The sequence below is a fragment of the Stegodyphus dumicola genome, chromosome 4 (genome assembly GCF_044657685.1).
Source record: "Stegodyphus dumicola isolate Sdum_Otavi_A_Nest chromosome 4, ASM4465768v1".
Lineage (NCBI taxonomy): Eukaryota > Metazoa > Arthropoda > Arachnida > Araneae > Eresidae > Stegodyphus > Stegodyphus dumicola.
In genome coordinates, this window is record NC_140771.1 from 160850867 (window position 1) to 160877644 (window position 26778).

At 32.0% G+C, this 26778-nt stretch overlaps 1 protein-coding gene across 2 annotated transcripts in view; it reads right to left on the bottom strand.

The window, feature by feature from the left end:
* Window positions 1–26778, bottom strand: part of LOC118199992 (uncharacterized) — a 104204-nt gene that overhangs the window by 68291 nt on the left and 9135 nt on the right. For both annotated transcript variants that reach the window (XM_085815701.1, XM_085815700.1), the window contains exons 2-3: window positions 15296–15417; window positions 10855–11000 (exon numbers count right to left, since the gene is read on the bottom strand). In XM_085815701.1, coding sequence (XP_085671827.1) covers window positions 10855–11000; window positions 15296–15417 — 268 coding nt within the window. The remainder of the gene's footprint in view (window positions 1–10854; window positions 11001–15295; window positions 15418–26778) is intronic.

Consider the following 26778-nt stretch of genomic DNA (forward strand, 5'->3'; position numbering starts at 1 on the left):
TATATCAATACATAGTATAAAATCACATATTTCCTTAGCTTCTGCCATCAGTGTCTTTAAAAAATTCTTACAGTACTTTGAGTTTCTTAATTCTAAAATAGCAGTTTTGAAAACTTCAAACACACTAATTTCTCTGGATTGCATTTAGTTGTATATTATTTCAACATGAGGTATCTGATAAAAAATCTCTAACCAAAACTTGAAATTATCATCATTTAGATATTTTAAAATTCCTGTTGGTTTTGCAATAGTTTGATCTGCATCTGATGTTGACTGAATTTCAGTAAGGCAATTTTTTAAAAGTTGCAAATTTTCATGAATTCTGTTTATGGTCCGTATGATGAAGTTCCACCTTGTGGAAGAATACCACACGCGCGGAGTAAAAAGAAATCACGTTTGCAGCAACATGCCAGAATTTCCGGCACTGCAAGAGCGACAGTGCTCTTCTCGCTACGCGGCTCGCGTGCTGCTTTCTGTGTGCGCATGCACAGAACAGCCAACCACCACATTGCTAGAACTTTGAAGCGCGCAGTTCCAAACAAAGACTTTTGTACCTTTTTCACAAAGTGGGAGATGGCTACTGATGTTAAGCTTAAGGATTATGTATTGTAAAAGTATAAAGAAAGAACTAAAGACTAAAGGGCACACTATATTAAATATTAAAAATAATAAGTGATTGGAAATAGAGAGTGTTGCAGTTCCACAGTGCTTATTACGAGCCGCCACTGCTAAAGAACATCCAAAAAACAGCTTGTTTTGTCCTCATTGGACTAATATATGCCAGATGACACGCAGTGGAGCTTGATACCCATTGGAGAACTGGAGAACGATGTTTCTGGATATGTATATGCTCTCACTCACAAAGCAGAAGTTATCTGATTCGCAAGGTTTTGTTTTAGATATAATCTAGAGAAAATTCAATTGCTTTTAGACGTCAAAAATCATTTTTTTTGTTTTGTTTATATAACAAAGTATTAAGCCAAGTTCCATAAAAATCGTGAGAAATTTTAAGAATAAGAAAAAGTCGGGAGAAATATATTGTAAATTGGATTGGCGGGAAAGCGGTCAAAAATCGGGAGAGTTGGCAACTCTGTGATTGGTGTAGAAGTATTTACTGGCCAAATATTCTTTTGGATTGTAGTAGTATTTCATTTAAAAAGTTGATTTCCTTAATTTGATTATCATACATGACATTACTTTTTTTTTCAGAATATATTTTGTATTTAGTGTTCCTTTTTTTAATCTCATATTTTCTTGATATAGTTATTACTTCAGGTTTAACATATAATAACAGAATTTAACACTTTGAGAGACATGGATTTTTGAATCTGTTATGAAAATCTGTATTTATGCCGCATTCGGCAGTTTTCGGATAACCGGCTCTTGGCGACCTCGCTACGGCGGCCGGTGGTGGCGATTTCCGCCAAACCCGGCTACCCACCCCGACAACTTTCTGCTGACGTTTAGGTTACTGTAGAATCCGGAGTATCGGGAGGGATTTAGGGAAAACTTCTGTGTGCTCATATTGAAGGTCACGTGACCATTTTTCTTCGCTTCTGCTGCGTGGTTAGAAGTTGAGAAGTTTGTCTCCTACTTGATCGGAGCGTAGGTAAATAAATAATAGTGTTAAATGCGAATTAAAACCGATAATTATAAATAAATAATAATGTTAAATGCGAATTAAAACCGATAATTATAAATAAATAATAATGTTAAATGAGAATTAAAACCGATAATTATAAATAAATAATAATGGTAAATGCGAATTAAAACCGATAATTATAAATAAATAATGTTAAATGGGAATTAAAACTGATAATTATAAATAAACAATAATGTAATTAATTATTATTTTTATATGTTTTTTTTCCCTTTTGCTTTTCATTTCTTACATATATACGGATAATTAAATATAATAAGAAGATTAATTATTATTTTTATGTTTTTCCCTTTTGCTTTTCATTTTTTACATATATTGTTCGTAATTGGAGTTTCAATAAAAAAAAATTTAAATTCCCTTTTGCTTTTCATTTTTATTTTTAGAATTAAAACGGATAATTAAATAAATGATAAATTATTAATGTAAATAATAAATTAATGTATGTAAATTCGGTGTCTCCTACTTGATCGGAGCGTACGCAAATAAAAAGGCGACCCACCCTTTAAGGAAATGTTCCTCTTTTTGCAATCACAACTCGAAAATTATAAATCAGAGAAGTAACTAGGCAGGATTCTGATACTTAATTTGGAATGAACTTTGAAAGTCATTCCGTAGCGTTTAATTTTTTTCATATCTTGAATCTCTTACTATCATTAAATAAGGAAGAAATTGCAGGTTTAAATGTATAGTTCTCACAATGTAATAAACGACAGTACTTGCAACCTGTGCAGTCGCACGAAGAGGCATGGTTAGGGACAGAAAAAGTTTGGATTTAGAAGTACGATTGACATTACCAAATGGCAAAGTTAAAGGCAGATAGATTTTTTCTCTGTTATTTACACTAATAAGCGGGAGGGCAAGAACGCCTTTCTAATTATTATTTGAAATTAAATTTTACAATTTACTTTACTTTTGCTTTTAATTTACTTTCTACAGCATTCAGTACGTGAAACCGTCAATAATAATATAATAATGATAATAAAAATGGTATCACACAACTAAAAGTATATACTACTTCGTAAATTTCGATAAATTAATTACTGAAAATATTACGCATATCAATGGCAGCGTTGGACCTAATAGTTTTAAGTTGCATTTCAACATTTGAAAGAACGCGAATTACATTGCTATTTTCACCACACAAACGAATGGAATATTTCAGAAAAGAATTCTCCCCCGTTATTACAATATTTCAATCATTTTTGGCGCATTTCTGAAATCCAAGACGGCGGCCAAAAACTCGCCAAATTCAGCCAAGAGCCGGGTATCCGAAATGAGCCCAGCATTCATTAGATAAATTTATATAATTACAGTAGAATTCCAGAAATCCGCAAAGCTTTGGACCAGAGGTTGTGTGAACTTTAGGATTTTGCGGATTTCAGGACAGAAAAGATAAAGCATAATATTCGGACTAAAAGCATAATAATTCGGACATATTATAATATTATATTCGGATAAAGCATAATATTCGGACATTATTCATTATTAAATGAATAATGCATATTAGATACATTTAATTAAATTATTATAGACATTATTACAATAATTTATTATATGCATTAAATTATTATATATATAAATTGACTATATTATTCATTGTATTATATATATGTACACAGCATCAAAGTTTGCCGATTTCGCCTCGTGCAAAGATTTCTAGTTTCGGATTCCGGTGTTAGAATCACTGTTGCTTAAAATTTCAATAGCTTTTCTTTATTTTTCCATATATTATACACAATCGTGTCGCAATTCCATACCATTCTGCTATAAAACGAGGAGTAGCACCTGCTTCCATCTTTTGCAGAATTTGCACTTTTTGCATTATCGTCAATGCAACATATTTACGTTTTTCAACGTTGCAAGCAGTAAAATCACGAGTGCGTATCTTATCTGTCATTGAATTAAAGAGGGCTGAAATTAAAAATATTCTTAATTTATCCACAAAATATCCGGATTAAAAAAAAAAGGCAGCACTAAACAATCTTGTGAAATAACCAAGGAGGTTAGAATAGAAGGAGGGAAGGTTCAAATCAAACGGTGAAGCTTGGCGGCCATCTTCCTGTTATCACCGTGAACATTTTTTTCTTTTCTTTTTGAAGCATGTCAGCTTGTATTGCATATGGATGCACAAATAGATTCTCGAAAAAAATTCCGGGCATTATTTTTCACACGTAAGTATTAATTTTCTTTTTTTATGTAATATGACAACTATGTCAAAAAATATCACAATGTCATGTGGTTTTCTTTCCAGATGTGAAAAAAAAGGACTTAAAATAGGTTATTTAATATAACTATAATCAAAATATATTAAATACATTTTAATATTTCTGTTTATAGCTGGTATCTTCGTTCCTTAAGATACAATGCTATATGGTAGGATTTAAATTGTATAATTTGAACGTTTTAGTTAATTCGTTTTATAACTTTCATGAAAAGTAAGAAATCAATTGTTACTATTTTTATTAATTGTAAAGGTGTTAAATAAAGCAAAGCTTTTCTTTATATATTAATTATTATTCATTTTTTTAAGTTAAGATAAACTGTTCTGTTGTTAAAATTTTTTTGCATAAACTTACAAATTTCTGGGCAGTATAGTGATAAAATTAAGTAAAATATTTACACAATTGAACATGTGGAAAGATGTATCCAAAAACTTATATAGATGTATTTCTGTAAAACTTAATTAAAGGCAGTTTCTTTGAGATTAATAAATATGAAATGCGCATAAACTAAAATCAATGAATTCACATAAATCTGTTTTATTTTATTAAGATTTATTTTCTAACCTAAGCAAATACGTGAAATATGCAGAAACATCATTTTTTAAAGGCTTTAATGTTATGCGCATGCATTTAGATTTCGAACTATTTCTTAATAATTTGCTGTACATAGTAAATTATGGATATCATCTTTATTAATTTAAAACAAAAATTCAACAATAGCGAGGGATTTCATTATAAATTTAACATATTTTTACTGGAAAATAAATGCACGGAACAGCTTAGAAACACGTACATATCACTGCCGTAATGCAATGTTTTGAAGTCACAAACATGGACGCCGCTTGTTCGGCGGAGTTTCATTCCCCAATAGTGGAGGAAACTGCGAACCCTCCCTCCTTCTATTCTAACCTCCTTGGAAATAACAAAGCTCAGAAAATACAACAACGTGAATCGTGAACTTGAACAAAGAGTTGAGTGAATCGTCTGCTTTTTTACCGCAATGCAGATTAGAGGGTAAAAAACTTATTTATTTTTATCTTATTTTTTTAACATTTTTAAATCAATAATCATTTTGGCTCATTATTATACGGTAATTATGACGTCATTATTCGGTAAGTATTTTTTTCTTTGATATTTCGTACTCAATGTTGCGGTTTCTGGAACCTATAAACTAAATGTTTATATTCTGAGAGGCAACGCAGATTTCAGGTCTGCAGATTTTCAGTATTTGACTGTACTTATTTTAGCCTCTATTTTCATAAACTTACATTCATTAAGATTACATTTACAATATTAAAGAAAGTAAGAAAGCAAAATGTCTTAAGTTATAAGCTAATATGTATCAAGTAACAAAAAATCTCATGACTGGATAAAGCCAGTCATGCCGCTCAGAGGGTTAAGAATTGATTTGTGTTCAGAATTAGTTCATATTTTGTTTAATAGCATTTTAGAAGTACAGTCGAATCCCAATTATTTAAGCTAATATGTACTAGGGCTAACTTGCATAAGCAAAAACTTGGATAACACAGATTGACAAACAATTTTAAAACTATAGTCTTATTGTACATTGAGCAAATAAATAAATAAATAATTGGACAGTTCTAATCTTTTGTTCTACTGGGCCAATTGACGAAATTCAAACTGTGTTTTCGTGTCTTGAAAACATGGCTTGAGATATATATTAGAATTTATATATAGCATCATTCTAATATAGGTATTTTGACACAAAATTGGACTTTTTCTGAAATGACATGCCATTTTTCCCATATTTCGATTCTACGACTCAAATTATGCCTAAATATTAAATTTTATAAAAGTTGGTGCGAAATTTGCGGAGAAGTTCAAAACTTTATCTTGGCATATTTTTTATAGCAATCCATTTTCCTTTTCTTTTTTACATTGCAAATGAGCGGAAAAAAAGTCATTGTTCCTACTTTACATTGATTTTAACAAAGTGCGCAAACCACATTTGGTGTTATTGCCACTCAAAAACAAGATGCAAAATTTCAGAACTCTCCAATATGCAAATTCATCATATCTAAAAATTTTGAATAAAAATCTCTAATTCTTTGCAGATTTGGCTAGAATTACATCTACTTTAAGATAATGTAAAAATTTTATAGGTTATAATACAAAAATGTTTTTGAAAAATTGATAAAAAATATTTAAACATACAAATTTTAAAAATAAATCATAAAAAATGTGCAAATTATATTTGGATTAAGCATAAATTTTGAATTCTGGAAAAAGGAATCAAGTAAGTTTAATAAAAAAAACAGAGATTAATAAATATCCAATTCAATTAACATTGAGGAGCTAATTTTTCAAAAACTACTCGTACAATTTTTATAAAACCTGGCAGTTTGGCATAATTTGAGTCATAGAATCGAAATATGGAAAAAATTTGGCATGCCATTTCAGAAAAAGTCTTATTTTGTGTCAAAATACCTATATTAGGACAGTTTGTTTCACAAGAAAATAGTAAAGTTAAAATTAAATTTAAATAATTCTCTTCACATTGTTGCAATTTCTTGTGAAACAATTTTATTAGTACTTAGCAGCTTTTAGCGCTAATTACCTTGTTTGATTTCACTTTTTTCAAATGTAACTTAGTTCATATAGTTAGTTTTTTTATATATATTAGGACTGGCATACAGGTTTCATACAAGTACATAGCAATATAAAACTAATGTATGTTCAAATGTACAGATATGCACATAGCACTAAATATGATACATACTAAAAACTTGAAAACATTGCTTCACATCATTCCCTGATTCTCTCAGCCAGTAAATGATATTTTTCAGATTAACCTGTTTTAGATTTTCAGTACCTATTTTATTATTTTCTAAATCTTGTAATAAATATTTCAAGAGCCTGCATTAGTAGTTTCATCGTAGGTTTTATAAAATGGCTAGGTCCAAAGGCTGAAGTAGGGGTGTAATTTTAGGGGATAAAAAAGTAGCCCAGATATTTTCACTAATCAGCTGTAGTTCATTAGGATGACTAGGAGTATTGTCCAAAATTAAGACTGCCTTATGGGGCAAATTAATTTTATCAGAAAAATTACTTAACACTTAGAACAAACTCTTCATGGAACCAGAACTTAAATTAAGACACAATAACATGCCGAACAAATACTAATTCAGAAGTCAAACAACAAAAATCTGCGTTATATTTTTAAATTTTCACAGGACTAGTTTTGATGGTTTTACTGAACCACCATCCTCAGCTGCAAAAGCACAAATGAATGAGATAGGATATAATGATTAGATAAGATAAGAAAGCCTGGACAGAAAATAAGCTAGTGGCACCATCTGTTGATGAAACCAGAACTAAAACATAATTTCTTTAAAGGCCAAAGGCAAAGATGGATTGGAATTAGGATCATTAACTAGAACATAAAGATTTCTTTGAATGTGAAATGTTTCTAGAAAATCCAGTTCTCCAATGAAAGATGTTTTCTGAATCTTTCTGTTCTAGTTAACGATCCTATTCCAATCCATCTTTGCCTTCGGCCTTTAAAGAAATTATGTTTTAGTTCTTGTTTCATCAACAGATGGCACGACTAGCGTATTGTCTGTCTAGGCTTTCTTATCTAATCAGTATATCCCATCTCGTTCATTTGCGCTTTTGCAGCTGAGGATGGTGGTTCGGTAGAAAATGTAATGCTGATTTTTGTTGTTCGATTTCTGAATTAGTATTTGTTCGGCGTGTTATTGTGTCCTAATTATAGAAGCCCCAAGCAGGCTTATTTCTTGCTTTCTTTTTTCTACGTGGTTTTCATCATCTTGCGTTTGTACGTGTTTCAGAGCCGAAAACGGCTTATTTTTCGCTTCCTTTTTTGCACGTGGTGTGGCCGCCATTTTCTGATTGCATGGGTTTCGGTAAGTACTCTTGCAATTTTGCAGTTCTGTTTGTGTTTCGCATATTTGGATATTGTGCTTTGCTTGTCTGATTTCATGCATTTTGGTTGCAAATGTTTTGTTTTCTAATCGTTTCAGTCTGGGATTTTTCTGCTGTTTTGTGCGTGCTTTATGATTGGTTAGTTAATTTAGTTTTATTTTCTGCAATTGTTTATCATGCCTTCATCCGTTAAACCTTTCACTAAATTACGCCTGAAACGGCAAATATTCCTGAATCATCTTGACTTTTTAATTAAGTGTAAATCTAAAAAATTGATCCCCAATTTCGTTCAAATCAAATTTAATCAAAAACATTCCAGTCGTGTTTCAAGAATTCTGTTAAACTACAAGCTTGCCTTACTTTGGTCCATTATAGGGGATACACGTCAACAATTGTCCAAAATTGAACATGAGCTCTATAAGCTTCATCTGGAACTCGCTAATTCATATCCAAAATTTACTGCCCTTGAACAAAAGTCTTGGTCTAGAATGGAGAATGCAGTTAACCGTCATATAAACACCCTTGCAGTTAAATTCGAAAAACTTCTTTTACAGTCTTCCAATTCAAGTAGTTCAAAAAAATCTTCCCATTGTAAACATTAAGCCAATAGTTAATATTTTTAATGTTAGTTTATCAGAAGAACAAGAGAAAATTCTAAAATATAATTTTAACTTCTCACAAACCTGTAAACCCTCGATTCCAAAGATTCCTGTCGAAAAAGCTTTCAAGTTGAGTAAAGTTTCAGATTCACAGAAAGAAATGAATAGGCATCTTATCGCACATAATGTGAAATTCAATAATAAACCTTTGAAACCAAATCTAACCGCGAGAGAAAGAGTTATAATGCGTGAAATTCATTCTAACCTGGATATTATCATTTCAAAGGCCGACAAAGGTGGCCAGATAGACATCATGGATAGGAACACTTACATCGATGGTGTCACTAAACTCTTAAAAGAAGGACCATATAATCCAATCCCTAAAGATCCTTCACCTTCGGAGCTGTCAAAAATAAAAACTGCGATCAAATCTTCACAAACCATTTCAAGCAACTTAAAACATTTGCTTATCCCATCTGTTGCGAATTGTGCCACATTATATGCTCTTCCCAAAATTCATAAAAATGGTATTCCTTTCCACCCTATTGTATCAAATTTAGGTACTGCCTCGTATCAATTAGCTAAATATTTAGTTTCTAGATTTTCAACTCTATTAGACAATAATATTTACACCATAAAAATTCAACTAAGTTTGTAAAATGGTTAAACACATTTCTCCTAGAAATTTACTCATGGTTTCTTTTGATGTAAAATCATTATTCACCAATGTTCCAGTGGAGGGTGCATTAAGATGTCTAGAAACCAGACTTCGCGAATTTCATTTCTCTTGCATCGAAATTGATGAGCTAATTTCTCTCACTCAAATCTGTTTGAAACAAACGCATTTTGTCTTCCAAAATAAATATTAAAAGCAAACTGGGGGATTAGCTATGGGAAGCCCCCTCAGTCCCATCCTGGCTCATATCTACATGCATTATTATGAATCAAAATTGTTTGAAACTTTAAACTTCCCGGTATGGTTCTGCTACATAGACAATACTTTTACCCTGTTTGAAGTAATAAAGACGATTTAAATAAAGTTCTTTCAACAATGAATTCTATTGATCCTGCTATTCAGTTCACTTTTGAACTTGAGACTTGCAATTCTCTTCCGTTTCTCGACATTCTGGTCACACGTAACACATTCAACTTCAGTATTACGGTTTACCATAAACCTTCATCGGTTCGCCTTCCACCACACATTCGACTAAATAAAAGTTAGCTTCATTTTATTCCTTAGTTTGCTCCTCCAAACTATCCCTTGATGAAGAACTAAATTATTTAAAAGCAATAGCTATTGACAGGGGCTTTTCACCCAACATTATTAATCAAGCAGTTAAAAAATTCTCATCTCAACACACTAAAAGGCACACTTTTGTTTTAGGAGATTATAAAAATTCTGTTGTCATTGCCTTTTTTCCATCAATTAGCTATAAAGCTGCACATATTTTGCAGAAATTTAACTTTTGGGTCATTTATTCTCTCATCAATAAAATTCTGAGTTCCATACTCAAGGAACCCATTCCGGATATGAATTCCTGGGGTACTTATAGGATTTCTTGCCAGTGTGGTTTAATTTGTATTGGCCAGACTAAGAGAGCCTTAAATTTCACATGAAGGAAACACAGAAGTCTTCTGTTGCCCAACATTGTTAGTCCGAAAATCACAATTTTTCTGCTGCCAAAATTCAGCTGCATGTGCATGCTAAAGATGAGCACAAAGTAATGAAAAACAGTGAAAGGTTGTGAGAAAGAAGGAAAGTCCATTATCTGGTCTGATATTACAAGTTAAGCTTATTTTACTCCAGTCATCCACTGTTACTTCCCCACTAGCCACCTTTTTTAACATTTCATCAAGATCTAGCCAGCAAGATCCATAGTGATAAAACCATACATTTTCTTCTATTAGCCACTGTTCAACAAGCAGTCACTAGAAAACACACACACACACACACAAAAAAAAAAAAAAAAAAAAAAAAAAAAAGGCCAAAGTTCCTTTCACTGCCTTGTTGTTGCACATCTGACTATGTACTCTGGCTCTGGTACAAAAACTAAAAACTAACTGATTTTTCACTCAAAGTGGTCAAGAATGAAGGCTTCTGAACTCAAATGTGGATTATCTTTATGGTTTGAATTATTGTTAAACCCAAGCCTACAGATTGTTTACCTTTTGAGCAAGGGTATTTTAATTTTTTTTTAAATTATTATGTTGAGCATCGATAACATGGAACCTCCATTAATCAAAACTCAGATTCTAGAGTATATATATTGCAATTAAACAAAATGTACTGTATTCTTGTAAGCATGCTAATCAGATTTTGCAAGATAAAAAATAATGCTAAAAAAGTATGCAAAGATTCATATCAATTATACATATACATATTTCCATAAAATAAAGCTTTTTTTTTTAGCTTAGCAAATTAAATATTAATGAACAACCACTAAAATAAAGCTAAAAAACAACTTACTTTTCCCAAAACCTTTTCAGCTTTCCCATGGCCATAAAATGGAGCAGTGTCAATATAATTTATACCACTTTTAACTGCTTCTAAAACAGTGTTAATTCCTTCCTGTTCTTCAGAAATTCCATAACATAAAGCCAATTCAGATCCACCTACATATTTATATCATACATAATGATATTTTCACCTACATATTTAAAAAACATACTAATGTATATTTTTAACTTGCTGCACAAAAATTACTTTTGCGATAACTTCAATTAACATACTTTTATTTGACCATTTACCTATATTAAATCTGGACTAAATTAACAGCGATATAAGCAATCAATAATGGTAAGATTCAAATGTTTAGAGGCTGCAAGCATAGAACATATACATATGTTACCCCCATTCTAATTCCTCAAACGAGTTAGGGCATTATTCTCCTCTGAGGAGAAATACAATTCAATTGCACTAAGTGCTTTCCACAATAAATCTGAAGATTCTGAGCATGGTTGGCAGTTTACCAAAAAATAACATTCATAAACGGTATGTAAACTTTAAATTCTGCATAGTCTGATGTAAACCTGCGAAATTTTATAGTAAGTTTGAACATAATAGATTAGTTTATAGCACTTTGTCTTGTTTGAAGCAGACTGATAGCCTTTCTATGTTTCTTTTCCAGTAATCCTTTCAGATTTCTTACAAATAATTTTTTCCTTGTTTCCTTTCTTTTTTCATATACAGGAAACACTCACATGGTGCAATATCAGAAATACTCAAAGTCCACCAGTGAGGTTTCATAAACTTATTTTTTTCATGCATGAGGAATTACAATGACATATTAATGTGCAAAATCTTAATGGAACAGATGTCCGCTTAGAGAGAATTTGCAGAGATCAGACTTTGGAACTGATTATAAAGTTTTTTATGAATTGCATTCTTGTTTGATTTTAGACCTAGCTGACTAAAATAAATTTCTGTTGCCTCATTCACAGAAATGCCCATCCAAACCACGATACCAATGATATGCAACCAAAATTGATGGAATTAAAATTTCTCCATTTTTAACTGAATGATAAACAGAATACTTGAATTTTGGCTTGAATAAGAAAGACAGATCCAAACCTTATTTACTGCCATGAATTTACATCACTTAATTTTTTTAGAGAAGTGTACAAAGGAGCATGAATGCTGCCTCTTCACTTTCACATATTATTATCACTCAGATATGATATTTATCACTCAGATATGATAATTAAGGTTTTAGAAGCCACCTTATCTTTAATTTATGCTTTATTTGAAAGCTTACTATTTGTTGATGTACTATTTTTTAACCATACTTTCACCTATAGCCAGATACAATTTTAATGATGCCTTTTGGAACTACAATAACATATATTTTATTAATTTGCTTTTCCATCCATTGTTGTCAAGATGCCAATTAGTTTACTTCAACAGAAATTTCAGATTCTTAATTTGACTGGTATATATTTCTTTTATAATTATTTTGAATTACTATATGGCTATAGTGAACTTTCAAAAATGCTTAGCTTGACCAATTAACATTCCATTAATTTTTTTTCAAAAGTGTAATACAATTTAAGAGCAAATTACTGTAACATATTGTAGTCAACATATTGCTCATCTAACCTATATATTGCACATCAGTAACAGTTTAAAGATTACAAGATCATTAAGCAACACTTATCATTTTTTGTTATCTTTACTGTAGTATTTGTACCTATTTTTACATCAGTCATTTGTATATACAGTCAAAAGTCTTTAATCCGGACTCGTCGGGACTTCGGCAATTCTGGATTATCGGTTTCCAGATTATAGATCATCAATTTAATCTGGTAAGATGGCATGCAGAAATTATAAAATTAAAAATATGAAACCGTAATTTATGAAATAAAGAACAATTATGATCTAAAAGGTATCAAAATTTACACACACACACACACACACACACAAAAAAAAAAAAAAAGCTTAATATTTATTTGTTTACTTTATTAAACATTTCTTTCAACGCGCACATGCATAAAGCCTACATTACACATAGTCAAAATTAGAAAATTACAACCAGAAACTATTTGATGTGTATTCATGATATTAATAATGAAGAGGAATTTTACTTAAATCATATCAAAGAAGGAGTACATCGAGATATCGAGATGAAATACTAAATTTAGTAAGGAATTATAAGCCAAATAAAATAAAAACATCTGCCGTGAAGATAAGGATAGTGCTGACAGATCAACTCCCAGTTCATTGCGACCCCCCCCAGAGCAGCGTGAAATTGATAAACAGATTTCGGAATGGTTAGAGAGACGAAGGATCTGCCTTTATTCATTTTTTGCAGCAATTCCACTTTTTGTTTGATGGACATCAAAACGTGCTTTCGCTTTGTAGATCCTTTGGCAGCTTCAGAATCAGAAATTCTTTTTGACATAATCGAAAGTTCATGCTTACTTCTATAAAATTGCTCTAACAGTCTGCAAAAAATAATAAGCCGGATCCAATTTGAAGATTAAAGAACAACGCAATCTGCAACATCAACTGAAATAGATAATTAGATAATTTTTTTAGCTTAGCTGATAACATCCGTTATACATTAAACGCGCATGCATAAACGTATTACGCGCATGCGTAAACGTATTATGCGCATGCATAAATGCACATGCACATGCGTAAATGCATAATGCGTTTATGCATGCGTAGAAAGTTTGTAGCTTTGAGGTCCAGATTATAGATCATTCCGGATTATGGACGTTCAGATTAAAGACTTTTGACCGTATTATATAACTGAATTTACTTGAAACTGAAGTGTGTTTGGCTGCTTGGCTGTATTCTGTACATAAGATATACATTGCACATACCAGCATTTTTCAAACTTTCTATATCAACCCTTTTTATAAATTAGAACGTTCAACAAACTACCTTACGATACCCTCCTTTTTTGAAAAATTTTCCAACCAGCATATTTATAAAATACAATTAATGAATACTCATTTAATTTCATATTGGTATTCAAATAATAGGAAAGTTTATACTTGTTTCTAATAATTCAAAGCTATTAAAATTTGGAAGTTTTCTCTATCTCATTGACTAAATATTAAATAAATATAGGTATTCACATTAATGAGATGGATGAACCTACCAATTCTTGCATAGTTGTTCTATGTTTGGATGTATACTAGTAAGAAGGATCACAGTCATAGGGCTTTAAAACGTTTCTTTTGGGGGGGGGCTAAGAACTAGAATGGGAAGTAACCAGGTAGAGTAACTGGTAATAAATTTCATAAAATGTTAGTCTTGGGAGACAAAGTGATAGAAGAAGAAAAACCTACGTGCGTTTTCTGTAAAGAAAATCTTGTAAATAGTTACAGGGGATGTGCAGTATACAAATAAAAAATTCGAACAGAATGCCCCCCCCCCAAAGAAACCTGCAGAATCCCAAAAGAAGCCAGAAGACTTTCCACAGCTCGCTAACACAGAAATTGATGAAGTCAAGAAAGCTTCCAGGCAACAGTACAGTGAGAAAGTTAAAAGGAAACCTTCAGAAATACCGAAAGAAGTTGAAGAAGCTATGTCTTGGTTACAAGACAAGAAAATAAGAAACTTCCTATGAAATATTATTGAATATCTAGAAAAAATATGCAAAGCAAAATCTGTGACTGAGAAACCTTCTGCAGGTTTTAAGGCTGCTATGCATCTAATGAAGTTTGCTGAAAAGGAGAATTAATTTCTTTTCTCCACCGAAACTGATGAAATTAACAAACTTTATCTCTCATCATGACCAAAAACTCAAGCAGCATCAACTAGGGTCAGTTTTCAGGAGTCAGTTCCCACGTGACCAGCCTGAATGTATCACAGTACCTTGCTCCCTTCTACCAGCACAGCCTCCTGATTAGCCAGCTCCTGATCCTGGCTTTCCACCTACAGTACAGTGAGAAACTTTAGTTTTCTTCTGACTACCGCCACTGCCACCAAAGGGCGGCACATTCACTAACTCTTTTGATTCTCTTTTCAGCCTCCTTATGATGTTTTCCTGCTGCAGGACCCACCTGATTTCCCTTCAACATCATGTTCCTTCGAGAGTTCTTTCAAGATACTGGGAAGTACTGTTTTATCCAGTAGAAGCCCAGTAAACCACCTTAGTATCTCAAAGTGATAGACGACTACCATATGTGATTTCCGAATTCTAAGATTTTCAGCTATAGTGTGGTATATACAATTAATCTATAGTGTGGTATATACAATTAATCTATAGTGTGGTATATACAATTAATCTATAGTGTGGTATATACAATTAATCTGAATTCTATTTTTCGCCTTTTCTGAAAATCCAGGAGGATCACAAAAACAGGCTTTGAGGCCACAAGTACAGTTTGAAATAACCCAGGCATATAACTTCATATAATAATACAAAAAAACATACTAAATCATTTTAGAAGTTTACCTAATCCCAACAAAGAGACTTGAAGTCCTGTTGAGCCAAATGACTTATAAATCATTTTACTTGATTTAACTTCATCATGGAATCCTTTTTTGTAGGTTACTGCAGGTCTAGAAGATACCATCCTAAGAAAATCAATGAAAAGAATTAAAAACAATCATACAATTAGTCAGAAATTTAAAAAAAAAAAAAAAAGTGTTTGTAGGTAAAATTCAGGAGCACAAGTGTTTATGCTACAAATAAAGGAAATTCATATGAATGCTTATTGAAGGTAATTAGCATATACAGTCAAAAGTCGTTAATCCGGACTCGTCGGGACTTCGGCAATTCCGGATTATCGATTTTTCTGGATTATAGATCATCAGTTTAAATCTGGTAAAATGGCATGCAGAAATTATAAAATTAAAAATATGAAACCGTAATTTACGAAATAAAGAACAATTATGATCTAAAGGGGTATCAAAATTTACAAAAAAAAAAGCTTAATATTTATTTGTTTACTTTATTAAACATTTCTTTCAATGTAAGTTGTTTAAGTTGCTTCGTTTTTTATGTGATAATACATTCTCTTTAATTCTATAAACAGACATAATTTCTTGTTCAGTTACAAAGTTCCGCTGTTCAAGTCCTATAATTGCTCTGCCGAGAATACCGACTAATTTGTCAATCGAAATTTTTTCGTTTTCAATAACCTCTGTCACTTTCTTCGCTATCGGAAGCGAATTATAATGACGAGGCATTTGATTTAAATCATATCAAAGACGGAGTACATCGAGATGAAATACTACATTGAGTAAGCAATTATAAGGCAAATAAAATAAAAACATCTGCCCTTAAGATAAGGATAGTGCTAACAGATCAACTTCCAATTCATTGCACGCCGCTGCGGCGTTAAAGATAAACAAAGTTTAGATAAACAAACGTTAAAGTTTAGATAAATAAAGGATATGCCTTTATCCATTTTTTGCAGCAATTCCACTTTTTGTTTAATGGACTCCGAAAGTTACTTTCGCTTTGTATATCCTTTACATATTAGTAAATATATATTGGAAATTCTATTTGACATAATCAAAAGTTCAAGCTTACTTTTATAAAATTGCTCTAACAGTCTGCAAAAAATAATAATCCGGATCCAATTCGAAGATTAAGGAACAACGCAATCTGCAACATTAACTGAACTAGATAATTAGATAATTTTAGCTTAGCTTATCCCGTCCGTTATTCATTAAACGCGCATTCGTAAACGTATTTTGTGCACGTGCACACGCAAATTCGCAGCGGTAAAGGTCTTACGCGCATGCGTCAACGCGACGCATGCGCAGAAAGTTTGTAGCTTTGAGGTCCGGATTATAGATCATTCCGGATTATGAGTGTCCGAATTAACGACTTTTGACTGTATAGGGTTCTAATCTGCTATACTGTGCAAGTTCAATATAACAGAAACTACAGTCTTTAAAGTGTGGAGCTTTTGTAATATTTTAGCAATAATCTTGTAAGATTTATGTTAATTAACCATTTTTATGATTTGAATCTTCACTTCACCTTCTTCTTTCCATAGTCCTCACCAGAATGCAAATTAGTTGTCATGTATTTAAGCTAAGGTTTTGAATGCTTTAGAGCTTCTGGCAACCTTAGCTTGCAGTTATGTACTGTCCAGTACTGGTACTGATACTAAAGGTACTAGCAACAGAAACAGCTGCCCTGGGCACCACCAAGGATCTCCCCACCTGTGAAAACAAAAAATGTAAACTTTTCTCTATCTGACATATCTAATGCTTTTCTGTCTGAGTGTCACCCAGGTTCCAGTTTCTGGCACTCTGAGCTATAGCATTTCTTATTCTCCCCCCCCCGATACCAACCTTTTACTTTAAATCTATAGAGAGAGATGGCAGCATCAAAATGCCCCTCCCCCTCAAAAGTTATTTGGCTATGAAGACAGAAAAAGATGTCTTCGAAAAGAAGCAGTGAAGAAACCCCAAAGGTATCAATATTTTTTAGTCTTAAGTCAAACAGTGGGAACAATGCAGGTGTAACTTCTTCAGCTACATATATCCAGATATGTCATTTAATGGTTGTAAGGTCAAAGCCACTAAAAATACTGTACTTTCTGAAGAAAATAAGAACTACATGCATGAATTAAAATATTAAGATCACAACTGAATGCAACTGAAAGATTAGTCTTCAGCAGGGATGGGCAAATACTTTTAATTACAGGCCAAAATGTGTTTCTCACTGTATCACACAGGCAAGGCCATCACAAGGTGGAATGGTGTTTGTACAATGATCTTGTATGATGTCCCTATTGTTTATCAGGAAGCAATCGAATAATCCGGACCACAAAGCTACAAACTTTCTGCGCATGCATCAACGCATTATGCCTTGACGCATGCGCGTCATAAACTTTAATAACCTGCCCCAGCATACCATTCTAAATTTTTTTTTAAAACTGTGTTAGTTTTTTGTCAAAATTACTTTCTGTAGCCATAATTTTTGCATTTTCAAATTCCTGAACTCTCAGTTTCTTACTCTCAGCATTTTTTATGTTGTTCTCAAATGATTTGAGGCCCCCCCCATGGATATCTCTTTAGTATTATTATTAAACTTCTTTATAACATTGTGTTCCCAGTACTAATTATAGTTATCTGTTATTTTTGTTACATCAAAACAGATGTTCTTAATTTAATTTGTGATTTCAAATTGGATTGAAACTGTAATGTAATCTCTTTATGTTCTAAATCATTATTTTTAATAAATACTGGGTGTGGGGTGTACAGTGGATTTGAATGATGTACCATTAATAGACTACCCCTCTAGATCTTTGGGAAAGCTTCGGTTGCTCAATCTCTCAATCTTTCTTTGTAAATTCTTATACAGCTTGCAGTTTTTTGTTTTTTGTTGGAGGGGGAGATAGTTGGTATGGGAAGGGATTACCAGTTAATCCATGATACATTACTCGTGTCTCCCATACTTTTATCTGTACCTAACTCCCTTCCCAGTAGAAATTTAGCAAAAACTACAATTTTAAATAGCATTTTATGAACTTATTTTCATTATTTTTATTTTAAATTAGTCCCAGTTGTACAGTCTAAACCTAGAGCAAGGATGTCAAACTCGTGGCCCACAACAAATATTTTTGCGGCCCGGCCAGTATATCGGCAAATAATAATATAGGTACTTTTCCGTTTTGCCGGCGCAAGCGATAAAGTCGCCAATAATGGTACAATACATGCCAAACGAAATATTCTCGCTGGTAACCTTTTACGCCTCATTTTCAAAACAAGTCGCAGCTTTTTCTTATCAGATTGATTGTTTCTTTCAATACTGGCATATCATTACATAGAATTTTTATCAGATAGTTCAGTTTTATGTTTAAGGCAATTTTCGGTAATTAAGTTAATTAGGATGCAATCACAGCACTTACCCGAAGCCGAAAAATATAGAAAAGGTAAAGTCAAGGGTTAAATTCATCACTTCTAATGAGAATGCATTAGCGAAGTAAAGCACTGCAGTTTTACATAATTTCTGAGTAAGCTATTCGTACGAATTGAAATATTTCTTGCATTTAAACTTGTGTTCCAAATTAAGATTTAACTTGAAGTTAATGTGGATAATTACTAAGAGCATTAGATTTTTGTAGAGTAGTTTACGTGAGATGAGATCGCTTGGGGTCACGTGATATGAACCAGCGAATCAGGATGTTGAACAATGAAAGCATAGTAAATTCTTAATGTCTTTTTACAAATTTGTTGTCTTTATTTATTGGCTTTTTATAAAATTTTAAGCGATATTAAAATGTTTATGCCTTCTTTTTTAAAAAGAATTCTTAGAATAACATTTTTTTAATATTTTTTATGTGTATACTGTATGTTGTCGCCAATAAAGTCTGCTTGGCGAGATTTGCGCCGGCGAAACGGAAAAGTACCATAATATATAATAATAAAATAACATATCGATGAAGAAAAAAATTAAATGTTTACTGCTAAGTAATTAACGATAATTTATTCAGTGTTGTTAGATTACTCACAGCCAGCTGACACACACACTACTTAAATTACATATGCGTGTGAGTAGCTTGCGTTCAGCTACCTTTGGCTTTTGGGGGACACGTGCACTCAGAACTTGTACGCATTCCCCGATAGCCGAACTCATGGTCTCAGTTTTCCAATCATAGTTTTGTAGGATATATTGGTGCATGCATGTGCATGCACTTTGCTTTATTATTAATTATTACTTAATTCATATTGTTACGGATTTCATAGTTATTTATTTATTTAGTTTTTTTATTTAGAATTGTAATTAGATTTGCTTCATGTTGCCTTAGCAATGCAGACGATTTTTGAAAAGACAGCTGCGTTGGAAGGTTAAAAATAGAACAGCGCGTGCATTTAATACCTAATAAATAAATATCTCGTAATTGCTGTTGCCATCCACAAAAATCCAGATATTTATAGATGTTTCCAGTATATTCGAGAAATTAATTATAAAGCTTATAAAAGCCGAGAACAAACAACTCATCTCAGTAGTAGCTGTAGTTCTAGCGAACTGTTTGTTTACTTAATGCTGTGATTGATTTGTAGCGATTTTACTGTGAGATAGAATTAGTTTCTCTGTTTTGAATTGATTTTTGCTAAACGTTTGACATTTTGTGATATTGTTAGAATATTTTTGAAGAAATACTTCAGCATTTTGATTTATCTCTTGTGGAAAGAATAAATTTTTGTTAACTTTTTAACGTTAACCGTGTTTATTCCAGCCCTTTGTATTCAGTATGTCTATATCAAAACCAAGTGGTAGTAAAATTAAACGAAAAATCGCTGACGAACTTAGAATACTCCAAGTAAAATTGGAATTAGAATATTTTTGCTGTGAAATAAAAGATAAAATAATCTGCTTGATATGTAATAATACTATTAATGTACCAAAGTTATATATATTAAACGTCATTATGAACAACATAAATCGAAATATAACAATTACGAAGGATTAATGAGAGAAGAAAAGTTGAAAGAGCTCAAGTTAGGAGTGAAAAAGCAACAGTCCATGTTTAGTAAAGTATTGCAAGAAAGTGAAGCAGCAGTACATGCAAGCTACGTCTTGTCAGAGTTGATAGCTAAACATTCGAAGCCTTTTACTGACGGTGATTTCATCAAGGAATGCCTAATGAAAGCTGGAGAAATTGTTTGTCCTGGAAATGTGAAGGCTTTTCAATCAATTTCATTGTCTCGAAATACAGTTGCGGAAAGAGTTACTGATTTAGCCGCGAATTTAAGTGATCAGATCAAAGCAAAATCATCTAGTTTTGAAAGTTTCTCCATTGCCTGTGACGACAGCACGAACATTAGTGGCAAAGCTCAATTAGCAGTGTTTCTTCATTCTTGTGACAAGAATTTTAACATTTTTGAGGAATTACTGGAACTAATACCGATGCCTGGTACTACCACAGGAGAAGATATATTTACTTGTGCTTTTGGACTTCTGCAGAAATACAATCTACCTTTGGCAAAATTAAATTCTGTAGCTACGAATGGCGCTCCATCAATGACCGGGAAACACAAGGGCTTCGTAGCATTACTAAGAAAAAAACTTAGTGAAATTCACGGTTCAAACATTCATCACATGCATTGTATTATACATCAAGAAGTTCTATGTACGAAAGTAATAAATATGGAGAATGTTTTGTCATATATAAAAAAAGTTATAAATTTTATAAGATTTCGAGGTTTAAATCAGCATCAATTCACTGCTTTCTTAAGTGTGTTAGATAGTGAATATTCGGGTTTGTCCTACCATACCGAGGTATGTTGGTTATCTTGATCCAAGATTCTCAAACAATTCTGGGATTTGAAAGAAGAAATATGTCAGTTTTTAAAAACGAAAAATCAAGACGTAAGTTTGTTTTACTATCCAATATGGATACAAGATTTATTTTTCTTGGTTGATATAAACCAAACACTTAACCGATTGAAATTTATCGTTACAAGAAAAAGATCATATCATTACGAACATGTTTGACATAATTAAAGCATTCAAATGTCAACTAGTTCTTTGGGAAAAACAACTTAAAAATGAAGATTTGACACTCTTCCCGACGTGCAGCATGAACAAATCAAGTTTAGATAATACTTGTTCGTATCAAAAATACACAGAAAAAATTGCAAATTTAACAAATGAATTTGAAACGAGGTTTAATGATTTTAGTTCCCTCGAAGACAAATTTTTTTTGTTTTCTTCGATTTTCTCAATATGTATTGACTCAGTACCCAGCCATATGCAAATGGAGGTGATCGAGATTCAATGCAACTCAAATTTGAAAGCAAAATTCATTGAAGTGGGCGTGCCTGAATTTTACAAATATTTACCAGCCAGGTTTGAAAATACTCGAAAATTCGCATATGAAATTATTTCCATGTTTGGTAGCACTTATCGGTGCAAGCAGTTATTTTCAGTCATGAAAGGTAATAACTCTCCTATTAGAAAACGTATTAATGATGCTCACCTTGCGTCAGCGTTGAAAGTTATCACTGCAAACAAAATTTCTCCCGAAATAGGAAAGATAATAGCAGAGAAGAAATGTCAAGTATCAGGACGCAAACATTAAATTTTTCTTGTTCTTTTCTATATAAATATATATATATGTTTATTATTGTATTATTCGAAATAAATCTACGTTTCTATGAATATTGATTTTTTTTTGCGGCCTGCCTAAAGTTAAAACTTGTTTGTTTGGCCCAAGTGTACCTATGAGTTTGACATCCCTGGTCTAGAGGTTTAGTAAATAGCAGGTAGATTTTATGTTCAAGCGGCATAGATTAAAATGAGAAGTAAGATCATAATCAGCATGATTCATAACAAAAGACTGTTTGTTGTCATCCCTGCTGCTTGCCTAGACAGAGACCTGTTGATTAGAACAAACCTGAAAGGCCTGATGTAGGCACGGTTGGCAAGTTTTGAAAGTTAGTTGGGCTCTTTGACGCAGTTAGAGTTGTAGCTTCGTGTAGAGATCCAGGAATTGTAACCCAGTTAATATACTTTCAGGTTCCAATAAAAAAGATCCAATAAAAATTAAAACACCAGAGGTGATAAGTTGTTTTGTATTATTTTAAGTCTCACTAGATGCAAAGAATAAGTTTTACTTGAATTTCTACATTTTTGTGTTTTATCTTGTGACCACAGTGAGTATTAATGAAAGGGAATAACTCACTTTAATGTGTAGAGATAATTTTTAAGGGTAAGCAGTTAGTTATAAATAATTAAATTAGGTAAATAGGTAACCTTAGTCATTATGGAATTACATGGCCACTATAAAATTTTATTTATTTCTTAACAATATTTGTTAAAATAAAGGCCCTATTAAAATCATAATCTAATAAAATTTCACAGTTTAAAATACATGTAATTTATGACATTGATTCTTAAACGATATTAGGATAATTATACATTAAAGCTACAAAACATTTATGTTTTGTAACAGAAAATATTTATGCTTCTTTTTAATTTGAACCCTTTCCAGACATTCTGGCTAATCTACATCCATTTCCTTCTCTTTAAGCATCTTTTCTAAAAATCAGAAATTTTTCTAAGTATGCACTTTACTTGATCTGTTAAAAGTTAAATAGTTAAAAAAAAAAAAAAAAAAAAAAATCGACAAAGGTGAAGCAAATTATCATTATTTCTGAAAGCAACTACAATACCAGATAAAGGTTTAAATAAGTGCCTTATTTAAAAAGAACTCAGAACATAAAGGCATGTTCTGATGCTAACAAAATCAATTACAAGTCGTAGTGATGTAATTTAACAAGAACAGTCAAATTCCATAAAAATGTGGACTAATGGTCAAAGACTACACAATTTAATTTTGATTTAAGCTGGCTCAGTAATTCTATGGGGAAACAGAAATGGGAAAATATAGTAAAGGCTGAAATCATAAACAACTAGGTAATTTACATAAATAACTACATATCTTTGAAGAATAATTTTCTTTATGCATTCAGTTTCTTTTTTCAACACACTTCCTTTTCATTTTAGAATTTTTGGATTTAATTAAGATTTTCTGTTATTTTAAGAAAGCTAACTGCATTTAGAATGTATAGAAAAAGCTGCTAATTTTATTTCTTTAGCAATATCAAAATTCAAAGAAATATGAAATTTATATATATACAATTTAATTTTGATTTAAGCTGGCTCACTAATTGTATGGGGAAACAGAAATGGGAAAATATAGTAAAGGCTGAAATCATAAACAACTAGGTAATTTACATAAATAACTGTACATATCTTTGAAGAATAATTTTCTTTATGTATTCAGTTTCTTTTTTCAACACATTTCCTTTTCATTTTAGAATTTTTGGATTTAATTAGAGGTTTCTGTTATTTTAAGAAAGTTAACTGCATTTAAAATGTATAGAAAAATCTACTAATTTTATTTCTTTAGCAATATCAAAATTCAAAGAAATATGAAATTTATATATAATAAGGCTGGTTATATAGCTGGTGTGGCAGAATTTTTAGAATTTAGTGACACATCGAGCAACAAAATCCTGAAATTTCCTAACTTTTATGTTTTATAGCAGGCACTGAAAGCAGAATTTAGAAAAGCACTAGGCAGCAGAACTTAGGATCCACAGGAGATTGCATCAGATGTGAAAACGCCTAGCGCCAGCTCTATGATACATTAAAGCATATTAGATAAAGCTCTTAAATTGTCAGTTTTTCACTATCTTTATTAATAAAAAAAAATCCCTTTCTATAACGCCTGTCCATGTGATAAATTAGAAGCATTTTTGATATTTTCCATGCTTGTGTCTAGTGAAAAGTAGAGAAAATAAAGCATGTTAAGAAAAATATTCTAGTATCAGAAGTAAAACATTCAAATACTACTACATTTAGTAAGGAATTATAAGCCAAACAAAATAAAAACATCTGCCCAGAAGATAAGGATAGTGCTGACAGATCAACTTCCAATTCATTGCGCGCACCGCGCACCGTGCCACAGTGTTAAAGATAAACAAACGTTAAAGTTTAGATAAACAAAGGATATCCATTTTTTGCACCAATTTCACTTTTTGTTTAATGGACTTCGAAATATACTTTCGCTTTGTAGATCCTTTACATATTAGTAAATATATATCAGAAATTCTATTTGACATAATCGAAAGTTCAAGCTTACTATTATGAAATTGCTCTAACAGTCTGCAAAAAATAATAAGCTGAATCCAATTCGAAGATTAAGGAACAACGCAATCTGCAACATTAACTGAATTAGATAATTTTAGCTTAGCTTATACCCGTCCGTTATACATTAAACGCACATTCGTAAACATATTTTGCGCATGCGCACACGCATATTCACAGCCATAAAGGTCTTATGTGCATGCGCCAACACGACGCATGCGCAGAAATTTTGTAGCTTTGAGGTCCGGATTATAGATCATTCCGGATTATGGGTGTCCAAATTAACGACTTCTGACTGCATACATATTTTAAATCAGAATTTTTTTTCTGAAAAAGGGGAAAAAATTCTTATTGATCTCACTACAAATACTAATTAAGTTATAAATGATCAAATTAATGTAACTGAATTGTTTATCAAACCAAGAATATGCAGTGGTGACCCAAATGGGTGCAAAGATGACAAAAATCATTAAGGCAGATTTTGGTAATTTTCTCACTGAAAGAGGTCTTTTTTAAATTGTCTTATCCTGTAGTTTCTCTTTTATCAGAAGAGATCACAGATGTCAGTTTTATTAATGCTTATCTCTGTAGTACACTACATGTTAATAAATGTTGGAAGGTTTGTTGTTGGATTTAAATCTGAAACCTCTTCATACCTTATTTTACAAAGTTGATAAATGTTATGCAATCTATATGCATAATTAACTGGCACTCTTCTGTTATCAGAACTGGATTCAGAAATGTACATATGTATGTATATGCAATATATGCGTGTGCATACACACATACATATGCATACATGAATACATATATCCATACATACATGAATACATATATCCACATATACATGCATATAAACACACATTTCTGGGTACAGCTTGAGTACAGGACCCCATTGGCAATTTTCGGCTTGGTGCACTTGTGGCGCACTTTTTGGACGGTTGTTTTTCTGGTAACGCAGTAAATTCTAGAATACTAGAGACGGCAACCCTGTCGCATTCCCGCATGTTTTAAACTGGAAAGTGCCATTTTCTTTGCTGGAGCAGAAGAAGCTGACTGAGTGAACTGGTTGTATGGATTTTTTTTTCTATTATTTCTATTTTATTTCTTTATATTTTTAGATTAAGATGCCATCTGTGCTAAGCGTTGTTGAGAAGTTTCAGGGTGTATTAACTGGGAATTTAAAATTTCAATTTTCAAATGGAAGGATGACCTTAGGAAAGCCTGGTGTAGCCAATAGATTGTTTCTTGTGCATTTATGTCAAAATCAGCAATTATTTTAAGGAAGCAGGCTTGATAAAGGGGGGATTTATATGTGAGAAATATAATTCTGAAATGAAATTTAAAGCTAAAAAGTCAAAGTCAGATGGTTTTATGTGGGTGTGTAGGAAAGTTACGGCACGGAAGAAAAGTGAATATCAGAAGTCAATTAGATATGGATTATGGTTTTGTAACAATAAGTTGAGGATAGATGAAATTTTTTTTTTTTAACATACGAAATACTCAGAGGAAATAAAACTGCAGCTATTGAAGAAGAGTACTTTTTGGCTTCGAATATATTAGCAGACTGGAGGCAATTTATAAACGAAACTATTTTAGATTATATAGAACTATCATCGGAAAAAAAAGTGGTATTGGCAAGATAGTAGAAATAGATGAATTTAAATTTGGAAAACGGAAATACAATAGAGGGCATGCAGTTGAGGGGCAGTGGGTTTTTGGAGAGGTTGAGAGAGAATCTGGCAAACTATTTTTGGTAGCTGTCCACGATAGGAGTGAGAGAACATTATTGGGCATTATTAAGGAGTGGATTAAGCCAGGGACCACAATTTATTCTGATAGTTGGAAAAGCTATGATTGTTTAAGTAGAGAGGGTTTTGAGCATTTGAAAGTAAATCATAGTTTGCATTTTGTTGATTCAGAAACGGGGTGCCATACAAACACAATAGAAAGTACATGGAGGCATGTAAAAAGCTCCTTGCCAACACATAATCGGCAAACAGATTTAAAATTTTATTTGGCTTTTTATATTTTCACTAAATCTTCCAAGGAGCAAAATATTGATGCATTCAACAAATTTCTAGAAATTGTAAGGGGCATAAATTGGGCAGAGTGTAGGATTTCTTTGTAAATTTACCATGATTTTGTAGACTTTACTAAATTTCCAGCATTTCTTTTATTTTTAATTTAAACATGTATTCTGAACTCCTGTTTTCAGTTTTACAACTCAAAACTTGCATTTTCAATACTGCTGCTTAAAATATGCCTCCATGTACTTGTGTATTTTTAAACTTTTCTTTACTTTTAATTTAAAC